General features: G+C 41.8%; 1 protein-coding gene across 1 annotated transcript in view; it reads right to left on the reverse strand.

Annotated features, from left to right (window-relative positions):
• PRKN (parkin RBR E3 ubiquitin protein ligase) overlaps window positions 1-18,737 on the reverse strand; it is a 1,248,251-nt gene that overhangs the window by 563,174 nt on the left and 666,340 nt on the right. Inside the window, exon 6 of the mRNA XM_065400948.1 lies at window positions 3,188-3,303. Coding sequence (XP_065257020.1) covers window positions 3,188-3,303 — 116 coding nt within the window. The remainder of the gene's footprint in view (window positions 1-3,187; window positions 3,304-18,737) is intronic.

Genomic DNA, 18,737 nt, shown 5'->3' on the forward strand with positions numbered 1-18,737 from the left:
TTTGTCAAGCCGGGCCTTAAAAACCTCCAAAGAAGGAGACTCCACCCCCCCGCCACAGGTAACGCATTCCAGTGCTTCACCACCCTCCTAGTGAAAAAGGTTTTCCTAATATCCAGCCTAAACCTCCCCCACTGCAACTTGAGACCATTGCTCCTTGTTCTGTCATCTGCCACCACTGAGAACAGCCGAGCTCCATCCTCTTTGGAACCCCCCCTCAGGTAGTTGAAAGCAGCTATCAAATCCCCCCTCATTCTTCTCTTCTGGAGACTAAACAATCTCAGTTCCCTCAGCCTCTCCTCATAAGTCATGTGCTCCAGACCCCTAATCATTTTTGTTGCCATTCCCCATTTTGTAGTTGTGCATTTGATTTTACCTTCCTAAGTGTATACTTGTCTTTATTGAATTTTCATCTTGTTGATTTCAGATCAATTCCCCCATTTGTCATGGTCATTTTGAATTCTAATCCTGTACTCCAAAATACTTGCAACCCCATCCCCACTCTGGCTTGGCATCATCCGCAAATTTTATAAGCATACTCTTCACTTCATTATCCAAGTCATTCATGAACATATTAAATAGTCCCAGACCCAGGACAGAACCCTGTGGGGACCCCCCACATATAGTTCCCAGTTTGACAGCAAACTAGACTGACTAGTCTAATTCCCTGGGTCCTATTTGTTCCCCTTTTTAATGATAAGTACTATGTTTTCCCTTCTCCAGCCCTCTGGGACTTCGCATGTCTTCCAGGAAGTTTCAAACAATATGATCTGCAAAGCATAATAAGGTGAATGGGGGAGAAGGGTTGAAGAGTGGTGATGCTTGTGAGGCATCTAAGTGAGACCATTAAGGCTGTGAAAGGTGAGGTTTCACAGCAAGTCTACTAAGGTTTTCAGAGAGTGAGCAGTCCCATGTCAAACCCACTCAGGGCTTCAGAAGGGGTGGAGTGCTCTCTCGTCATGCTCCCCTTCCCCCCACCCTATTGCTCTCTTGCCCTGACCACTGGTATGCTGGTACTCTCCCCAAATACCCCCATCACCTCTCCTGCAAATTTTTGAAAATCAAAGCAAGTGGGCACCTTAAGAGATCAGCAGGACAGAAATTCTGGGGCTAAGAGGGAACTAGGGGGGAGTATAGCGAGCAGGTATACCCCCCCCCCATCATTCCTTGTCAAATGGATCAATTCAATAAACTTATCTATAAACAATGTCTTCCACGCTGTTCTCTAGCTCTGGTCGATTGTTTCTGCTTATCTGATTAATTCTAGTTTGGGTGCCAAAATTCTCCATTGACCAAACAGCCTCTACCCCTCCTCACCTCACCCCCCCAGTGAACAGTCCATATCTGGAGATCTAAGTCTTCAGGGAAAAGGGCTAGAAACTTACTTTTTAAAAACATTTAAAGCTTAGGTCTCCAGCACTTGTTTGATGCTCTGTTTAAAACAGTAGGTGCAGACATGCCTTTCTGACATTACAATTTATACTATTATTAATATTTAAAAATACAGTTTATTCAGCTAATTTTGGTCCTGGGCACTAGAACTCAACTAGCCGACTGCAGTAAACAAAGTTTTATCTCTTTCCCTCATTTGGATTTTTGCTACAAAGTGGGGAGAGGACATTAGAGGACTTCCATGAACTCAGGTAAACAGCTCTGTTTTAAGTGTGTCATAATTCAGGAAATCCTCATTTCAAATTTGATAGAAAAATTATACCAGAACCCTACAACTAAACCACCAAATTTGATGTTGATATTCCTTTGTTTGTCAATTTTACGGGGGCGGGGGGAGGATGGTGAGTAGGGCTCACAATCATAACCTTACCTATGGAGTGGCATTAGTGGCTAACCACTGGGACAAGTTATTAAAGTAATAAACTACAGAGTGCATGCAAAATGAATTTTAAAAGAGACAGATGACATTGTTATAAATCCCAAGTATATGTGAAGTGATGGACACCATACTATCCTTTTCAAAGCACACTTATCTTTTAGCCTATCAGTAATACTCATTTTCTTCAGTCAACTACTGTCAGCAACCAGTCAGACTCTGTCAATGCAGCAGCATGCAAGCACTGAAAAACAGCTTAATGTAGTATATTGCACTGTGTCTGGGATGAGTTAAGAACATCCCATTATCTTCAACCAGGAATTCATTTATAGAAATCCCTTTTTAGTTCTAGACAAACTATTTGGAGATAGTTTAACTCACCCTTCATGATCTCTTATAAGAACCCTGGCTTTGCATATTTTGAAAACTTGCACATTTCTACACTTGCAAGCTGCAGACCACTCAATGCTGAGATATAATAATTATTTATAGGGAATAGTATGGTGTTATCAGTTATGTGATGCCTCTCCAATATTTCTCATAAACAGATGCACATGCACTGGGAAAATATGCAGAAAAAAATTAGGATATCTAATGACTAGCTTTGTTTGGAAGCCACTTCTATTTAATAACCAGAAAGTAATCGTACCAGCATCCTTGCTTCCCTAATAAGCATGTTACATTACTTTTTTTCTTTAAGATCACAAAGTCAATTAAAGACAAAATTGAGGGATAAGATAACACATTTTCAATCAGATGCACCAGACACTTGAAATCAATTACTGGAAAGTGTGTTATAAATCATTTGATTGTTTGTATTAAAATCACTGACAAGAAACTGATTTTTAATCCACATATTTACAGTTAGAGTTTTTCTAATTTATGATATTGAATATCACAAACTGTGGACAGTTTGTAAGTTAGATCTTGCATCAAAAGGAATTTTGCATAGCTATATTGAACAATTAAAGGAAGGGGTGGGGTCTATCATAAGGCTCAGTTTCCCGTTTTATAGGAACATTTCTTGCACTCAGAAATTTGGCCCAAAATTTTATGTTCCAAAAACGAATTATGGGTACAAGTCTGATTATGTGTGCCACTATCTTGTCCACTTCAAGCGTTGTTTAAGGGCACAAGTGATCAGATCTGCACCTGCATTTCAACTGTGTCTACAAAATGTGGATCTTATTTATGTTGGCAAAACAGAAGAACACAATTAGAAAAATTTAACTCATAGTCTATCATTACACCAAAGTAGTAAAAAATGCAGGAAAGAAAAACAGGAAAAAGAAATACTTCTGCAAAAATAAGTACTTTGAAGCACTGAAATTGTGTGTCTGTGATACTTTACACAGTACTTACCTAATATCTGTGCATGTTATACATGTGATATGCTGGCTGTTTGTTGTAATGAGGTTCAAAGCCACAGATGTTTCACTGTCAGAAGTTGGGTGTGCTCCACATTTAAAATAAAACTCCTGAAATATTGAAGGAGAGATAAAGAGAAGATTACATACCTGTAGCTCATGTCTTCTCTTTATCTTAGTCTAGTTGACATTTGAGACAGCAGGGAAAAAAATAACCACTGCCAGCAGTAAAGGGAGGTATTTGTTACAAATGATTTAGAATGAATTCTCAGCAAAAACTCCTTGCTAGGCATATATTTTGTTCTTTGCAAAAAAACCCTAATGAAGGCTATATCCCCCATACTGCATAGTTTCAATATTAGTGGTACACAGTATGATTTTCTGGATCCATTGAGGAAAGGTATTACATTACACCACAGAGGTCTGGGCATTATGATGCACGATGCTATACACTGTAACACATTAATGCTCTCCTTCAAATTTTCATCACAAAAGTTACTGTCATATGAAAACTAAGGCTAGAATTTATAATTCCTGGCTCTAAATAAGTGAAGATTGGTCTTATTTCTGTGATGATGGAAGCCTATATAGTATAGTATTACCAGTGACACTAACAAGAAGCTCCAGCTCCCTAGGTAAGAACACATTTTACATTAACCACTATATTTGAGTTAAATTATTCTATATAGCTTCTTATATCACCCTCATCAGCCCAGTATTGGAGTGCCTTCCAGTAGTCCATTAAGCAACATGACTAACATCTGTTGTGCGAGTTGTTCCCTTTCATCCTCTCCCGAAAAGGAAGATTGTGGGTATAGTGTTGAATCCTGGTTTGTGGGGCTCATCCCCCTGGAGGGCGGGGGGGCGCACAATGAGATTATCAGGGGTGTGCCAGGTGGGCCATGGGGCTGCAGCCAGTGAGGTGACCTGGCTAGGCAGGGCAGCTGCAGGAAGAGCACACAGGGAGTCTGCAGCAGTCAGGGAGCGGGGGGACGTTCTCACCACTGGTGCCCTGCCCTGGACACCCAGCCAGCTACAGTCCTTCATATTTTAAGCCCACCGGACCCTGTGAGAATGAAAGGCTCTGGGCAGTAGGGAGGGAAGGGGAAGGAGCCCCGGTCCACTACATGCTGCCATGGGCTCCTCAGGAAATTGTGCCAGCCAGGTCCTGCCACCGTGCCAGGAGGGAGCTGTCCACACTGCTCAGTGAGTCACTTTCTGCCCCAGATGGATAGGAGTCACAAGGAAGCACTGTTATGTGACTCCCATGGAGAAGGAGGGGGAGGGGAAACACAGCTAAAAAAAAATCTGGGAACCTTGAGTATAGAGGGATCCATCACTGGCTGGTGTGCCCCCTCATTGGTGGTCATGGCACAGCAGCTGCCTTTAGTCCATTGCCCTCCGGGGGCAGTTCCTTGGGCCACTCAGTATTTGGTTCCTTCTTGCAACTCAGCCCTCCTCCCAGGAGGCTAAGAACCTCACTGCTTCCAGGGTAACCACAAAGTCCAACCAAACATCCAAAGACTTAGTGCCCACGTAGCAGGCCTTCAGTCCTGATCTGGGCTTAACAGTCCTTGTCCCTCTACTCCTGAGGCTTACATTGCCCTTCCTGTGAGTGCCTGGTAGGGACCCCAGGCCTGCTCTCTGCTCCAGCCCAGAGCCCTTATGATAAGCAGCAAGAGTCTGTTTCTCATGATCCCTCACTGGTTCCCCAGGCTGCTTCCTACCTTTACCTGCTTACAAGCGTCTATCCTAGAGCTGCGCCCTCCAGTCTTGTCTCCGTGCAGCTTTTCTCAGTCTGTTGCTAAGGAGCTTTCTCAGGGTATCCCCAAGCCTCTCTGGCAGCTGCCTAGAGACACTTAGCCACTGCTGCCGTCTCCTTTCAGACCCAGAGTACAAGCTCCCTACCACAGCTCTGCTCTCTCAGGTCTCCTCCCTTGGCCCTGCAGTCCTTCCTTTACCAGAACCATCCAGTCTGGTTCTCTCCAGCTGGGTCTAATTGTCATTTAGCATCTCCCCTCCTTCTGCCACAGATTGGACTAATTGGTCCCTCAGGCTCCCTGTTAACCCTATATTTGCCAATGTGGGGCACATGTCCCTTCACAATAGTGCAGTGCAGGGATTCTCAAACTTCATAGCACCGCAACCCCTTTCTGACAACAAAAATTATTACACAACCCCAGGAAGGGGGACCAAAGCCTGAGCCTGCCTGAGCACCGCTGCCTCGGGGGGGGGGGGGCGCAAAGCCAAAGCCTGATTGCCACCGCCCTGGGGGGAGGGGGCAAAGCCAAAGCCCAAGCCAAAGGGCTTTAGCCCCAAGTGGGGGAGCCTGTAACCTAAGCCCCACCACCCAGGGCTGAAGTCCTTGGGTTTTGGCTCTGGGCAGTGGGGCTGGGCTTCGGTCCCAGCAAGTCTAATGCCAGTCCTGGCGACCCCATTAAAACAGGGTGGCAACCCACTTTGGTGTCCTGCCCCACAGTTTGAGAACCGCTCATGTAGTGTTTTGTTTTGATAGGGTTTGGTTTTAGAGGTGGGTTTTTTTTTTGGGGGGGGGGGGGGGGGTTGTGTTTTAAATGTGCACACTGGCATATGTTTATACTACATATAGTCAACAGTTACTGGGGGCTAAATCATGGTCATATAATGTTCCATAAGATTGGAATTTGATCCCTAGGGAGAAAGTATTTCCAAGGCCCCTTTTGGATAAGCTTTTGCCTTTCTGTTTTTCCCCCCTTCTCTGGCCCCAATTCAGCAAACAAATTAAGCACAAACTTAACTGTAAGCATGTGAATAGCCCATTAAAGTCAGTGAAACTACTCACATGCTCAGAGTTAGGCTTGTGCTTACGTATCTTGCTGCACTGGGGCCTCTATTTTAAACCTTGTTTCTTTTATATATAGTTTTTCAATATTTGCATTAATTCATTGACTTTTTTGTTTGAGTGAAACAAATTGGATTTTTTATTTTAATTCAGTCCTGTGAGTTTCTGCTTGCTTTACTACTTCACTTCCCCAATACCATGGAGTACTGTGGTCACTCTATTTATACAAGTAAAGGAATATTGACCACCCAGTATTCCAAAGCAGGGAGGTTAAGGGCATAGAAAATACAGAACAGAAAGAAAACTTTTGGTAAAAGTGATTCACCCAATAGTAATGTACCTTGTTTTTGTCCACAAGCAAAAAGAAATATTGAGCAATAAAAATGGCGAGCTCTAAAACACATGAAATGGCTTTAGATGTAGAGTCTTGTGCTTTTTTTTTTTTTTTTAAAGCATCCTTATTTCTTTGGCAAAGAATTTAATACTATTTTTATCTGTTTGCTTTATTGCAAGCACTGCCAACAATCATAAACTATGCCCTCACAGACAAAAGTGTGCAAAATCTAGTATATAAGTTTAATAGCTTTACAAGTTCTTGATACTCCCCAGAGGCGGCGCTAGCCCACTGGGGGCCCTAAGCAGGAATATTTTGTGGCCCCCGCCGCACAACACATAATAATTAATATGGGGCCCCCTTCAGCCGACTGGGGCCCTAAGCAATTGCTTAGTCTGTTTATGCCTATCGCCGGCTCTGATATTCCCTATCCTTTCTGTTGAGAGAGAATAGAACTTCCTTCTGATTCTGTAAGTTTGATGAAGAAATATACAGTGAGAATGTGAAAGCAGGCTACGGAATAGCCTACAACCTACTCTCTGCGGAGTACAAGTAGATGGCCATTGTCAAAATGGACTTCATACAGACGTCAGTATGCACCCAAAATCAAACGGAAGGAGATAGAGAATTAATATTCCAATACATGCCTGCAATCAGACAGATGAAACTGTCAAGAATACTAAGAAGCAAATCACAGGAAGATGCAAATCCAGAACAGTGACTATATTTTGAAAGTCACAACCCTCACAGGTTGTAAAAACAGATCAGTAAAAACAATGCTGTCAGACAAACCAATAAAGCTAATAGCTATCTGCCAACTAGAACGACGCATTCTATTTTTGGGGGGGTTATTTCTCACAATACTGTGGTGGCTATTTTATTCTAGTCACATGTAAAAATCTCCTCGAACATTTTTAGAAGTAACTTATTCATTTCACATTTCAACCTTTGGGATGTAGGAAGTGTTGTCTAGAGGTTAGAGCAACGGATGGGCAGTCATGAATCCTGGATTATATTCCCAGCTCTACACTTGACTTTCTTTGTCACTATGGGAAAATCACTTACCTCCCTATCCCTTCAGTTTATCAATTTATGAGAATTTCTTTAAAAGACTTCCTGCAAAGGTTTGTGGTCACTCATAACTATACAGTATTTGCAAAACACTATGATATCTACTGAAAGGCATTTTGGAAGTATTATTTCAAATAACAAAAGACACAATTAGCCTTAGAAGAAGTGTACTAGGAGCAAGAAACCCATAGAGTAAACCACAATTTAAAAAAAAATGATTATAATAAAAATAAAGGACTGTTTTAAAATCTAGAGAATTCACTCCTAGGTTTAGAGCCTATGAGCCATGTGTTAGCTCAGAGAAAGCATTTATGGTTGGGATAGAAAAATTGCAGAAAAAAAGTGCTTTATAATGACCATGTTGAAAGTAGAGCAGCAACATAATGAAAATAACCCAGTTACGAAGCTTGCCTCCTCAAAGAAACAAAAGGTACAAAATGGAAGGAATGCACAGTACTGTAAATCATATCCTGTGAATGAAGTCCCTAAATAGTTGCAAAAGTGACTGGAATACACATACTGACGCATGTGGTATGTTGAGTGTTACATGACTTGTTATACATAATGGGGAATATATGTGCGCGCATGCACGCGCACACACACACACACACACACACAATGAAAAAGTGCACTCACTGCAAGTGCAGCTCTTATTGGGAGTGGGGGAGCCTGGTGTAGCAACCCATTCATTATCTAGCACCTCCTACCAACAGTTACTCCAGTCCTGTGGGGGTCTCTTTTCTCAAGACTTGGCCCTCCACAAGTCACTTCTGGGGTATCAATGTCACATGGACAATGTTCCACACAACACAGGTCGTTAATACGACATCTTCTGTCCCTCCAGGGTTCCTCTTTCATTCCACTCTTGTCAGAGCAGTGGCTTCAGGGCTTCTCTATGGGGCATTTTAACAAAGCTACAAAAACAAAACACAAACTACAACAAAAGCAACTTCAGTCCCTCTCCTGGATTTGTATTTTTAAACCATCCTGGGTCCTCCCCAACTCTTCCGCAGAACACGGACTATCAGGGACCACCTCCTTGGAATCTTGCCTTTGACAGGATCCTCAATTCCAAACACTTCCCCAAAGCATTCTGCCTGTCAGTTGGTCTTCAAAGGTCCCTTACACCCCGACTATCCCTCTCCCATAACGGCCAGGGTATAAACTCCCTCCTAAAGTTCCTGTGCTCTCTACTACCCAGAGAGAAACTACAAGTTTCTGCCCGTCTCTCCCACCACACTTCTTCTACTTCCTCCCTTTATCGACACCACCCAGATCCTCATCCAGCTGAGACTCATCTTACTTGGGCCTGGCCAAGTGCAACCAGGTATCTTAATTGGCCTCAGGTCTGCATTAACCAATTCACCTCCTGTGTGGGTTAATACAGCATCACACACATACTTTACTAAAAACTATTCTGCATTGCTTTCAGGATACAAAAACCATGGGCTCAACTATGTCCTCAGCTGCAGCCAAAGATCAATGTAATCTCGTCTCGGGTATGTATAAAGTAGTGGTTTACAAGGATTTACATAAGATACATTTATACATAAGATATGTTTATCAGGTGATATTTTAAGCATCCAATTTAACCATATAAATCAGAAAAATTTGTGCAAATGTGTCCTGAATTACAGGCAACTATGTCCTCAATTAAGCCAATTTGCACCTTCCCAATTCTGGGCTGCCCCCGGGGACTAGAGCAACCCCCGGAGAAATTTAGACAGCCCTGGGAGGCAGTCTAAACTATAGCAGCCTCCCCAAGGCCAACATACCTCTCATGCCCCCAGCACAACCCCTACACCAGGGCTTGTGAGGAGCCTTTGAAAGGATAGCTCAGAACTCTCTCCAAAATTCTTCTACCAGCTGGAGCTCTTGCCCTGCTGGATCCAGAACTTTTAGCATCCTTTTATCCAATGTACAGGGGCCAGGAGTGAAAATCCTACTCTGTATGTTTAATGTAAAGTCTTCATGTATGCCAGTATAACTGTTCCCATTAGGTTGTCAGGTCTCTTGGGTTCAATCCCTTAGGTTTGCCATGGAATTGCTGGGACTCTCTTTCAGACAAGCAGTCATTACTTTCCTGAGAACCAGTGGCCAAAACTAAACACCCTCCTGCTGTACTCCACTTGAAGTCCTCCTGAAGACCAGGAGGGATGGACAGCAGAGGAGGTGAAGGGCCCAATTTGCTCCAAGAACTGGTGTGGTGAAGTGACCCTCCACATCCTGGCAAGTGGATCTACGCTTCAAGAGGGTGGGGATTGGCTGTGTGAGGTCTGTATTCTTCCTCCTGAAGGAGCAGACTGCTGCCCAAGTACTGCTGTCACAGTCTGCTTCTCCTCAGATTCTTCAGCCCGTGCATGATGAGCACATTGTGCCAAATTGCACAATCCCCAAAGCCAAGAGCCCTATGCACAATGCTGTTAAGCCTAGTGGTTAATCCAGGCTTGAAACTACCACATTTTTATCATCACTCTATGCTGTTATCCTTAATTTGTACTATGTTATATACGGTGCCCTTCTGAAAACCTTCAATAAGGAAGGCTCCTGTGGACTATCTACAAAGGATTTATAAAGTCCCCATCACAGTGATATTTGATCACTTCCCAAGTATTTGAAAATAGCAACAATAATATTTCCCCCCACCTGCACTTCCATCCTGTAGTAGGAACACCTTGATTAAGTATAATTTGGTTTTGGTTGTTTGCTTATGTCTGTGTGAGAGTGGGTGTGTGAAGAAATTACTGAGAATGTGTTACGAAATTTAGTGCTGCACTGAAGTTCTAAAGTGGGTAGTTTTGTGGTCATTCTTCTCTCTTACTGGAGTGAATACTATATATTAGGCTCTTGCCTTCAGGCATAGGACCCAGGTAATTATATACCCCTACTTAACATTGCAAATGCCATCTCTTTGGCAGGACTTGTTAATAACATAGAAAAGAATTGACACTGTTCTCACATATATTTTCTTCACTCTCTTCACTCCTGCTATCACTTATGTACCACTGAGACTATATCTTGAGAGGTACAGGGGAAAAAATGCTCATGGTTACTAATACCTACCCTCCATGAACCTCATGTCTATCACATAAGGTGCCAAAAATTAACAGAAATGATCTATCCTTAGGAGTTTTGCAAAAAGGGGGAAACCTTTTACATAGGACTCGGGCAAAAGAGAGTTTGCACTTCTTCAAACTTCTTCAACCCCAATTGTTGAGTGAGTGAATAGAAGATAAAATCACTTATCGGTCTTCTAGATACAGCCAAGCGACTGAAAAAAGGAAATCAGCACAGTGAGTTATAACCATAGGAAGTCAGACCCTGGAAATGCAGAAGAGCAGACAGGCTCTGGAAGAAATATTCATTTTTCAAGGTAGTGTCACTGAGCTCCCCCTCATGTATTGTGTCATTCTAACTGTTCCCTGTATGAGTGCAGACTTCAACTATCATTATACTGTGCCATTGGCTGCAAACTGAGGTGAATTCATGCAAACTGCCTGAATTTACAGTAAGTTTTCTGAAGATTGTGTAATTCTGCATTAACAAAACTGCAAGAGCTTGAAAAAACCCACCCTGCTCTACATGAAAAATCAATGTCACTGAGTTTATACTATATTATATTGTGTGTACCCCAGTGGTTTAGAAGGATCTTACATAGGGTACATTTACAGGATGATATTTAAGCATCCAATTTACTGTATAATCAGTAAGTTGTGCAAAACATGTGTGAACCAAGATTTTGAGTATACTTTTAAAAAAAACAGCAATGATTTATACTGCAGAATAAATCCCACATGTACTTAAAATGTGGTTTAGAAAAGATTACATTTTGTTCTTCATGTAGTCCTAGGGAAATAAGAAAGTGAACTTCTTTTCCTTCAATGTTTTTGAGTAAATTTACCAATTATGAAGTCAGGGATTCATAGCACTAGCTTGAGTCACTTTTTTTCAGACAAGCATGATGAATTTTCTCTACATCACCCTGTAAATGCATTTCAATTCCAACCTTTCACATATCTGTTATGGTAAACCTGGTCACTTAGGAGGTGGGTACGACTAATTAAGACTAAATTATGTGGTAGTTTTATCATGTAGAGATATTGGGAATAGGATGAAATCAAATTCCTTTACATTTGGGAATCAAAGTCAGTTTTTAAATTCTCCTCTTCAGACAAGAAAGGCTATTACAATCCATTTGGCACCAGTCCAACTACCAACAATTTTTAGCTAAAACATTCATTAGGGATATAAATATATGGCTGTGTGTAAAAACCATGGTCATCAAATGATACCAGCAATGGAATCACAATGAGCATGCATTACCCATAACAGCAGCACTGGTGATTTGGCAATATGCTTCTTCCCCCCACATCAAGAGCGGTGCTAATGCCAGGAATGAATTTCCTTCTGTGGAAGAGGCGACCACAGGGATTCTGCATCAGTCAAGCTCTGCATGGGGCAGAATTTCACCGATGGTGATTTTTAAGAGGTTCTTTACTTTTGATTTTATTTTGTTAATTTTTATTTTTCCTCTACTTTTTGGTTCTTGTTTAAAACAGGTTGGTACATTACAGTATTTCCCTATTGATTACTATGTATCAGTCAGTGTGTTAAAAAGGCATCTATTAATTTGGAGTACAGGCGAGTCTCATCTTACGCGGGGGTTCCATTCCGCGGTTAGCGCGTAAAGCGAAAACCGCGTATAGTCAAAATTACATTGAGTTGAATGGCGGGCGGAATCGCCCGCACTACAAGTACAGTATTAAAATTGCTATTTTTCTCTTTTTTTTTGTTTTTGCCGACTGCGTAAAGCTGAAATTGCGCATGTTAAATGCACGTAAGATGCGACAGACCTGTATTCTTTTATAGTATACCTTGTAGCTGAAAGCCTGTGCTGTCGCATGGATGTAATTCATGAAGTCATATTCCAGCAGTCCATCTGGCTATGACATTGCCCATTGAGGAGTGAACCTGGTGATATTCTGAACAAACTGAGCTCTCAACCATGCCTGTATCTGTTTCCATCGCTTCACAGTGACTCAGCACATGTTCAGGGCTTCAGAGTGACACACACAGTGACAATCATGGAAGATTTGTGTTGATTTTTGCTGGTGATAAATGGAGGGTGTGTGCTGCTGTGAGGAGCAGTGTATGTTTGGGGTATTGTGTGGGTGGTTTTAAAGAGCCGCCATTGGACCAAGTTACCTCCTTCCCCCCCCCCCCATCAGTACAGTCTCCCACATACAACCAATTAAATGTGTTGCATGCAAATAAGCAGTCAAATAAGGGTGGTGTTTGGCTGAGTTACCTCTGATATCACAATGGTTTAGGACTCTTGGTATGCCATAGATCTACACCTTACTATAGCTATACACCGCACACGTTTGATTCATAAAGTCAAAATGGCTGAGATTTTTAAAAATGGATGGTAATAGACCACGACTCCCAATCATGACTGAACCTGGTGATATTCTGAACAAAAAGAGCTCTCAACCATGTTTGTAGCAGTTTCAGTTGCTTCACAGTACTCAGACATTTTAATCTTCAGAGTGATATTCCTAGAATTTTATTATAGATAGTCTGGGCCACTTTCCATAAACGAGAATGAGGGCATTAATCAAGTAGGGGAGATTGGAAACTGAGCCCCACGAAGGAAAACAAAACAAAAAAATCCCCCAAAACTTTTGGCTCCTGAATCAAATTGCCAACCTAAAGCCAAGAGTAGCCAATGGTCCTTATTATAATCAAGCCCAAAATTATTTCATAAGAGACCCATAAAGGCACTACCAGAATGTCACTACTAACCTTATGACTGAGGAGACTGCAGTCACATTAACCATTCATCTGCCAGTGCTAATGTAAAGCCTACAAAAAAAATCAATTTTTTTGGCCATTTGTTTGCAATTAAAAACATAATAATTTCTTTCATTATATTTTTCAGTTTGTAGGAAAGAGTTAAAAAAACCAGGAGCTCACCAGCTATCTATAGCATAGAATAGTCAGTGGAAATGAGACCAAAAGAATACTGTGTATATTACGAACATATTTCATAAAAATTTCCACTGACAAGTTCCCCCCACTCCCAGATTTTCAGATCCATAGGGTCTCTGCCATAGGACGTGAAGTGAAGAGGACTGTACAGCAATTCACATAAGCTGTCAGAAATGTGAACGTTCAAACAGATGCCTTTATGGGGTGCAGGGAAAAAACTGATGACCCAGGAGACATGGAATATTGTATAGTAAGTCTTGTTAATAGACTGCTGATAATTAAGCTGAACTCTACGCTAAGCTGAAACATCCTTTAGCTAGAAGAATGGCAATAAGGAGTTGAGTAACTCAGTTTAAATGCCTTTATGAAGTACAAAATGCATTTAATTTGACAACAGACAAAAGAGGCATAAAAATATTAAAGAAATATGAGTCTCTCTCCAATATCTGCTTTCTATCTGAGCAGTGACTGTCTGAACCCACTGCCCTTCTCAGAATGCCTCGGGCTAAGAAGAAGAAAGGTCTGATATTCTTGATAAAAGCTCTTTAGGCTGAGTCTCCTTTGCCAATTCCTCATGAAGGCTGTAAAGATAGTGTATGCTTGGTCTCAGTTAATATATCAACTTTGACCTTTACGGGAGGGAAAGAAAGAATTAAAACACTCCTTTAAATGATATTTTTGAGAGAGGTGCCCAATAAAGGGAGGGAAGTTAACACACTGTATTCAAGTTTTCCATACCTTCTTTTTCATTCAGTAATGAAAATTACAATTCAAATGTTTAAGGGCTCGTTGGCATGGAGACTTTGTGCACAGCAAGCTGGGGTGTGAATACGCAACACACTGGCCTGCCATGCACTAAGTCGCCATGTGGACCCTAGTACTGCCACAGTAAACTTTGACATACTGCTGATTCAAACAGTAGTGTAAATTTATGTAACTTTGCTAGAAAATGTTTCATTTACTCTGCAGACATACAGTATTAATGTTCTCTTCTCCCCATAAACTATGTCTTTTTTGTCCTTGAAGACCTTTTCCACGTGGAGACTTTGTAACCTGGCAAGATGGGGAGTAAATCTGCCGCACCGGAGCCTGCCATGCACTAGCTGGTCTTGTGGACACTGCTGCCACACACTATATTTCTATGATTTCTGTTATAATACAACTTATTCAGTTAAAGATATCAAAACCACTCTTATGAACATTACATCAACAACACAGGGAAAGGGATGGTATTTTTGGCTAAAAGCAGGGTTTGGAAGCAGGAGATGTGGATTCTATTCCTGGTTCTTCAGCAGATCTCTTTTGTAACCTTGTGCTCATTGAAAGAGCAACTATTCCATATTTTATTTATCCTTATTCAGTGTGTGTCCCCACGCATTATTTGCTCCGTATCATTCAAACACTGCTCTAGTGACAGAATTAACAGTTTCCTCAGGGCTTTTCTACTGTGTACATCCCTATAACATTTGAGTGCTTTACAAAAAGTAATGAATTTATTTTCCCAACAACTCCATGAGAGGAGAAGGTATTATTATTCCCATTTTACAGATGCGGAATTGAAGCACAGAAAGAGTGGCAAAAGAATCAGCTAATTTTGTGTGCCCAATCTGCAAAGCTATAGTCTGATTTTTCAGAGAGCTTAGCATTATATACAGGGCCGGCGCAACCCATTAGGTGACCTAGGCGGTCGCCTAGGGCACTACAATTTGGGGGGCGGTGACCGCGGCGGTATTTCGGCGGCGGGACCTTCCGCCACCTCTGTGGGGGGCGGCATTTTGGGGCAGGACCTACCGCCACCTAGGGCAGCAGAAAAGCTGGCAGCACTCCTGATTATATATCACTTTTTATGTTCAAAGCACAACCCTCATTGACTGTAGTTGCAGCTGTGAGAGCTCAGCACTTCTATAAATCACATGCCAGAGTGTCAAATCGAGCACCCAGAAAATTCAAGATACACAATTAGTGACCACCAGTGAAAAATTTAGTTTCAGTGACTTGCTCAGAATCACACAGGAGCTCTGTGGCAGAGGCAGGGACAGAATTCAATTCTCCAGGGCAACATTCACCTGCCTTAACCACGTGACTGCTCCTTGTCTTCCTGCAGTTCCCTACCTCATTTACTATATATACACCTTCCTACTTCTAAAACAAATGAAGCAGGAGTCCGATAGACAGTTTCGTTGATTACACAAGCCTGATTCATTCCTTGAGCACCAGGCTGCCTGTGCACAGAATGAAGCAAGGGAGCTATGGGAAAAAATAATAGATTATCATGTAATTAAGACTACTATAATTAAGGATACCAATCTGTCACAGAGATCACAGATTCCATGGGCTGCCAGATTCCATGGGCTGCCAGAACAGTGGCCCCCAGGGCCACCAGAACAGTGGCCGGCATTGGGTCAGCCCCCTGGGGCTGGAGCAGCAGTGGGGTTGGAGCAGCAGCAAGTCCCAGCTGTCCCCCCCCCCCCATACACATACTCCAGTGTATTTTTAGTAAAAGTCAGGTCACAGGTTTCCATGAATTTTTGTTTATTGCCCATGACCTGTCCCTAGCTTTTACTAAAAATACTAATGACAGAATCGTAACCTTAATTATAATGCACATAGAATCATAGAATACCAGCGTTGGAAGGGACCTCGGGAGGTCATCTAGTCCAATCCCCTACTCAAAGCAGGACCAATCTCCAGACAGATTTTTGCCCCAGATCCCTAAATGGCTCCCTCAAGGATTGAACTCATAACCACCCTGGGTTTAGCAGGCCAATGCTCAAATCACTGAGCTATCCCTCCCCCAGTGGCCAAATTAAGGTTGCAGAGGCAAATTTAAGTCCAGAATGTCCTAACATTTGAGTGCTGCACTTTGCAATCTTAACATTTTTAATAGAGATTTTTATACAGCATTTTGTATTTTTTTTAAAAGCAAACTGACCCCCCTACCCTCCCAAAAAATAAATAAATCTATCATATTGACTTGTACATGGTTCATCATCAGGGATAAAACCTTTAGCTCCAACCCAGGCCTCTGCCATTTGAGCTAAACAAAGAGGTGATGGCAGTAGTAGATTGCCGTCTTCTACATGGGCCAGCACTAGAGGGAGATGAAGTACACCCTTTGCCAGTGGATTTCACAGCTATGTGCTGACACCAAAGAAATGCTGAGACTCAGGATCCCTGGGTTCTGTTCCAGGTTCTGAGGAGTTTGTGTTCTAGTAGTTACAAACCCTTCTGCCCATCCCTCATAAGCCGGACTCCTTATGATTCCAGCCTGTCCTTGCCATTGTTCCAGTACCTGCCCCCACCAATCACCCTCATCCCAGTGCAGCCCCAGTCCCACCTCCATCCACCCATCCCATTCCCCACCCACACATCCCTTTCTCGGCTCTTTGTCCAAATCTCCTCCACACCCCTTGCCTCGGTTTCCCCCTTTGCCACCTCTCCCCACAAACCTCACTCCTCTGCATTACAGTTGGCCTCCTCTTTTGTTCCCAGCCTAGATTCCAGCATAAGGAGCACTAAGAATATAGGAGAGAGAGTTTCTCTCAGCTCTCAATTCTGGTGGCAGGTGCCACCGTAGTTCTCAGCAGATTTGAGGAGCAATTGAAGCGAAAATCTTGCTGAGCCCCTACAGCCCTGTGCTGGAGCACACTCAGTCAACTCCACAGGAAGGATGCATATGCAGTCCAGTCAGCAAGTAGGAGCTGGGAGGGGATGGAACATGCTCAGTGCAGGCAGACTCTTCAGAGACTTCAGCTAGTGTGAGAGAACTGAGATTTTCAGAGGTGCATAACTCTGCCATATTTGGGCAGATTTTCCCAGGGATGACAAAAGGCCCATTCCTGACACTACAACAAGACCCACCCCACAACCAAATTTCAAGTCCCTTCTCCAAAGCATGGAGGTGATAATTTCTGTTAAACAGTTGTATGGATTTTTTAAATTGGGGAAAACAACCGTTATATTTCCCTAACTTCATTCTCAGAAACCACTGAGCTGTTTAAGCTGAAATTTTCCAGGGAATTTAAACCTGAGGCAGACATCTGCCATGAAAAATTTCAGTCTGCGTCATTAAAGTTTGGCAAAGTTATAAGCGACTGAAAATGGGGTCTTATAATGAAAAGTGTCCGGTAATCCCAATTATAGGTGGTACTGCTTGTGGCAACTGTAATATCGAGCACAAAATCTATTTATTAGTCACATTGTAAAACTAGTGTAATATTTTATGTATCAATTATCTTTACTTAAGGAAATATTTTCTATAAGTCAGCTCTTGGGAATTCATGGGCCAAATATAAATGTTTAAAAAAATATGATAGACACAGCTGCATTAAGCGCTTCGGTCTCCATCAGCAGTCTAACATGGTATTGCCAAAGGTTATTAATGATCAAACTAACCTCCTTCACAACCTATTTCTGAGAGAACTGTCACTATTTTATGTGATAATCAGTTATTTATAAAATAATCCTTTTTTAAGTTTGTGCATTCAGCATGCATATCTATTGTCTATTACAAACATAGTAATTCCTTTTCAGTTAATAAATTGTACTGCAATCTAAACACAGAAGATACAATTAAAATTCAAACAATAATTGGGACCACTTTTTCTCTTTAAACTATGGATTATTAAATACACAAAGTGGAAATTACAACATCTGGCCTCTGGAGATAACATGTACACGTATAACATCTTCATAGGACTTCCTTGGTTTAGAAATACAGTACCTTTCATTCTGCATTACTCTTTCCCTATCCATTGGAAGAACCAGGCTGAAAATAAAAATACAACTGCTCTGGGAATCTTTCAACTTCTACTATCCAGACACTACTGTTTAACCATTCAGGAAAATAGTTTGTGCTAAACCAATCTTCTCATCTCTACGGGTGCATTTGTCACTTGTCATTTAAGGGTAATCACAATAAGTATTATTCCCTCATCTCTCTCTAAGTGGTGGTTCTTACCAAAAATTATGGCACCATTTTTACAGTTAGTTCAGTAATTATATCAGTCCCCAGAGTATGAAATTTCCATGATAAATATTGTTTACATGCATTTTATTCTCAGTATGATCCACTTCATTTCTCACATTTCTATTTTTCTACAGTACAATCTAACAACTTTGAAGTTAATGCTGTCCAGTGGTTCCCATGAAAAGTCAACATCTGCCTGCACAATTACTCCACAATGGTATTTGAGACACAGCAGTTATTTTCCTAAGCAGATAAAAAGAGTATCCACATATCTCAGACATGAGTAACTAAGTAAATGTTGACTTCATAATGGGAACAAGTTTGCCTTTTACATAAAAAACCCTAAAGAGTTAACCCTT

This window comes from Emys orbicularis, chromosome 3 (genome assembly GCF_028017835.1).
Source record: "Emys orbicularis isolate rEmyOrb1 chromosome 3, rEmyOrb1.hap1, whole genome shotgun sequence".
Taxonomy (NCBI): Eukaryota; Metazoa; Chordata; order Testudines; family Emydidae; genus Emys; species Emys orbicularis.